At 32.1% G+C, this 4276-nt stretch overlaps 2 protein-coding genes across 3 annotated transcripts in view; one reads left to right on the top strand and one right to left on the bottom strand.

Annotated features, from left to right (window-relative positions):
• Positions 1 to 1442, top strand: part of LOC106111219 (presqualene diphosphate phosphatase) — a 2417-nt gene extending 975 nt beyond the window's left edge. For both annotated transcript variants that reach the window (XM_013293237.1, XM_013293238.1), the window contains 2 exons: positions 256 to 355; positions 466 to 1442. In XM_013293237.1, coding sequence (XP_013148691.1) covers positions 256 to 355; positions 466 to 860 — 495 coding nt within the window. In that variant the 3' untranslated portion in view covers positions 861 to 1442. The remainder of the gene's footprint in view (positions 1 to 255; positions 356 to 465) is intronic.
• Positions 1443 to 3394: 1952 nt separating this feature from the next.
• LOC106111004 (folate transporter 1-like) overlaps positions 3395 to 4276 on the bottom strand; it is a 6382-nt gene continuing 5500 nt past the window's right edge. The window contains exons 6-7 of the mRNA XM_013292972.1: positions 4102 to 4275; positions 3395 to 3686 (exon numbers count right to left, since the gene is read on the bottom strand). Of these exons, the coding sequence (XP_013148426.1) occupies positions 3437 to 3686; positions 4102 to 4275 (424 nt within the window). The 3' untranslated portion in view covers positions 3395 to 3436. The remainder of the gene's footprint in view (positions 3687 to 4101; position 4276) is intronic.

Raw genomic sequence — 4276 nt, 5'->3', positions numbered from 1 at the left:
ATTGTGTGAAAGAGGATATGTTTAAGAAGGGAGTGGATTCAGATATGATGGCTGATAGAAATGTATGGAAGAGCAGCACATACTTTGCCAACCCTCCATAAGCGATAAGCACAAGTTGAGGAAGAAATATAACCCTTAGGAATTTATTACATTATAATTTTCAGTTACTATAAATATCACCGAGTATGTTTTAATAAACAATAATATTCTTCACTTCTTTATATTTGCGTTTTATTAAATATTTTCTACTTTCAGATTTCCTGCCATGGCATTGTTTGGTTGGCCAGTTGGCTTACTTTTATATGGTTGTTCAATAACAAAGATTTGTACCAGCTTCAAGTTAATATGTTAATTGGTTAGAATTATTGATTTCTTAAAGTAGTGTTCAAAGTTCACATTCATTACGTTTATATGTTAATGGAAACATAACTACATAACTGTATGTAATATTTTTTTCTTTTTCAGCTCTCATCTTGGATATTGTTGTTGTAGCTGTAATAAAAGCGTTCGTAAGACGACGTCGTCCCGTCCCAATGAACAAACTCTCAGCTATTGGCCCTGACAAGTATTCTTTCCCATCAGGTCATGCAAGCAGGGCAGTCATGGTGGTCTTTATTCTTTCGTATTTATATCCTGTATCTATTATTTTCTTACCTCCACTGTTTGCGTGGGCTTGCGCTGTGTTAGTTTCGAGAGTTTTACTGGAACGGCATTACATTCTTGATGTTTTAGGCGGAGTTGGTATTGGACTGTTAGAAGGTTTAGTTTTGTGTTTAATTTGGCTCTCCCAGAGTACATCTGCTAGCATTTTATCAACATTGTCTGATGAGAAAATTGATGGAGGAGAGTATCATGTGTAAAATTATGAAGGTATTTGTGTTCCTCTATCAAAATTTTAACCAAAAAAGTAAAAGTATTATGTATTTTATAGTCTCATTTTATTTTAGGAACACTGATCTCCATTCACCAATTAATTGTATCTAATACTAATAAACAATTAATAATATAGGATCAAATATATAAATTTAAATCAAATTGACTATTTTGTGACATAAAAACTTTTCATGAAACTGCGGGCTATATTAGAGTAGCTTCATAGAACTTAAAACTATTTCAGGATCTAATAAAAAATATCTTTCTAAAGTCTGTTCACTTTAGCCTGTTTAGCACTGCTTCTGGATGATAAAAAATAGAGAGATTCTGAAATACGTATTTATTACTTTATATAGTTTTTGATTTCTCACTTACTGCTAAGAGCAACATAATTGTGTTTTTCTCTATTTTGTTTAGTAGAAGAGGTGGGTAGTTTCTTTTTACGTTTGCATACATAGAAGAAAATAGAACATAATCTATTCTCGTTATAAAGTGATCAAAAATGGGTCTAAAATATGATTGTCATTATTCCTAATTCCTAATTATAAATATATTTATATTTCATGAAACTTACTTTTATTTACATGATTTGATAATATTAATATGATGAATTTATACTGTAGAATTTAGTTTTGAAGGAGTTGTCATCTTGTACATTCCAATAAGCACTAATGTTCCTATACTTAACATATTTCTAACTTTTTACAAATCAGCTAGTTAGTAATGAGGTTACAGAGGAAAAAAACTGTTTTTATTGTTTTAGGCCTCGTTTAAAGTAACCGGTTACAAAATTTTGAACCGGAAAACCGCTGCAAAAGGCAATAAAAAATAAATCAATAGGGAAAAATAATATTTTCTTTATCCATGACGAAAATAATGGTTCTGAAGTGTCTCGAAGGCATTGCCCCGTTCCAGATGATGGTTAATAAAAAAGATTTGGTAATAACTTGGCCGGTAAATCTGATTACGAAAATGGATTGGTATAATTTATCAGCCACAATACTACTTAGTCTATGGCATCACATTCTGAACATCTGTCAAAATATCATGTGTTGTCGACGTGTGACGTGTGTCGCAGTGTGTCGTGTCATTGTCAGTTGCGATTACCGAAGAGTGAAACCAAATTGAAAATACTTTTTAGTGTATAATTGTTATTTATTATTAATTATTCAAGGAGTTTCTCGTAGGATTTTGATATTTTTAATTGGTAATTTTTTGGCTTATGATTTATACGTATAGCTCATTACTTAATTGTTTCAAATTGTGGCACTTAAGTTCTACAATATTCTACGAATCTTGTTTTAGCAACAATGAGGAAGCTGAAAGGAGCTGTAAAAGAAACCGCGAAACAGAAAAGGGAGAGAAAACAGGAATTCGCAAAAGTGCGGCAGCAAATGCATACGATAGTCTTGCCTACTTTCGCGGTTATATTTTTACTAATATGCACGTATGTTTATTTCAAAACGAGACCGACTTCAATGCAGTATGCATAAATATTTTATGGCCGAGTGGATCATGTAAATAAAATAAATCTTCGAGCCTAAATCTAATCAATATACTTCAATTTTTTATACAATCAATATTTATTATGGTTGTTGATACAACACGGAAATCCTACCGAGAATTTATTTATCGTGTCTCTGTATTTCTTTAACTGTATACAAAACATTCCATTTGAGGAGGTCTTAAACATCAATCAATTCAGGCACAAAATAATTTTAGATTTGGTTTTGGACTTGTATTATATAGCACATTAGTCCTACTTTTGGATGTCTTTTTTTGTCAATTCAATCTCAACCCTTTCGGAATAAAGGGGTTGTCCCAAGTATTTATCTGCAAGTGTCTTAGGGATTTATAAATTTACCTTGAATAATAAACGAAGATATGCAACAGATAATGCTTAATTTGATGTAGTTAGGTTTTGTTGCATTGTGCCCTTAACCCTACACAAGGGCCAGCTATTCAGAGCATGGGTTTTATTTACTTTTATTTTGGAACTCCTCATATTTGACATATCAAATGTAAATATTTTAGTTTTAAATCTATATTAAGTTTATAAAGTTTGCAAAATGATAAATATAATCAAGTTTTATCAAATCCTATTGTATACTATCTGGAATGAGGGTAATATAAATTATAAATACGTAGAAATTTTAAAAAGTGTTGTATTTAATTTATATATTATTTATTATGTGTGTATAAATCCTTAAATGTTGTGTAAAATAAAACTTGCTCAATATATCACTTTTTTATTTAAAACATTTTTCATATTAAAAGATGGCAATAAAGCAAGCATCAGTCAATTTGGGTATAATATTGAAATAACCTCTAACAGACATCCACAAGGCAAATTAATAGATGGATGCAATGCCTATTTTTCTCCTCATATATCCAAACTTCAAGATTGCACTTCCATTTCTAATTCTTTTCTTATAAAAAGCGAGAACAAAATATGGCCTGCATACTCATCAAAACCGAGGATTAACGAGATATAAAAATAAAATAATCAAATCAAGTCAAATTCATTTATTACAAAACCATTTGTCAATATGAAAAATATATATTAATACTGATTATTAATATTTATAGTTTTCTTCTGTTTGACATTAGTGAGGAGCCATCCAAACAGCCAAGTGGAGGCAGCAAGTATGTACAGTGCACTGATAGCATAGTACTGTGAGGTGATTGGCAGCCGCAGACTTTGTATGAGCACAGCAGTCAGCAATGACTGTAGGCCGGTGCCCAGAAGCGTGTTAATTCCAAATATTAGACCAAAACAGCTCTCATTGCTTAGCTGACTGGCGATTTTTGCACTAAAAAGAAAACAAAAACACTCATCAAAATTAACTTTTTACCACATTTCATCTATTATTGTGACGTTATCTGTTATTAAATTTTAAATAAGATTGTCACAGGTTAAATTGATTACTAAACAAGCTTGCATATTGCGTATCAAATTTGCGTATAGCATAATTTTAATTTAAAACATTTCAACATACTTTTTATATATAATTCGAAAGGGATCTAAAACTAGACTACTAGTTGCTCGCGACTTCGTCCACGTGCAATTTAAAAAATAGCCTATATTACTCGACCATACAGAGGTAAAGGTGCAAGTATTTTTGAAATTGACCCAGTAGTTTTTGAGTTATTACAATACATATAAAAATACAAATCTTTTCTCTTTAAAATATCAGTATACATATAGAATAAAAAACCTAAAAGTACCTGGCCATAGTAATAGTGAAGTGATAGAGCATTCCCATGACAATATAGCCGGCGTACGACACGAACACGTTGGGTACGTGCGTGGCGACGAACACGGCCGCGCCCTGCAGCGCCAGCGCGGGCGCGGGCAGCGCGGCTCTAGCGAAGTACGAGGCTAACAGCGCGCCCACCACAC

The sequence above is a fragment of the Papilio polytes genome, unplaced genomic scaffold (genome assembly GCF_000836215.1).
Source record: "Papilio polytes unplaced genomic scaffold, Ppol_1.0 DF824180.1, whole genome shotgun sequence".
NCBI lineage: Eukaryota > Metazoa > Arthropoda > Insecta > Lepidoptera > Papilionidae > Papilio > Papilio polytes.
The sequence above is the reverse complement of the archived record's forward strand: the minus strand, read 5'-3'. Positions and strand labels throughout refer to the sequence as shown.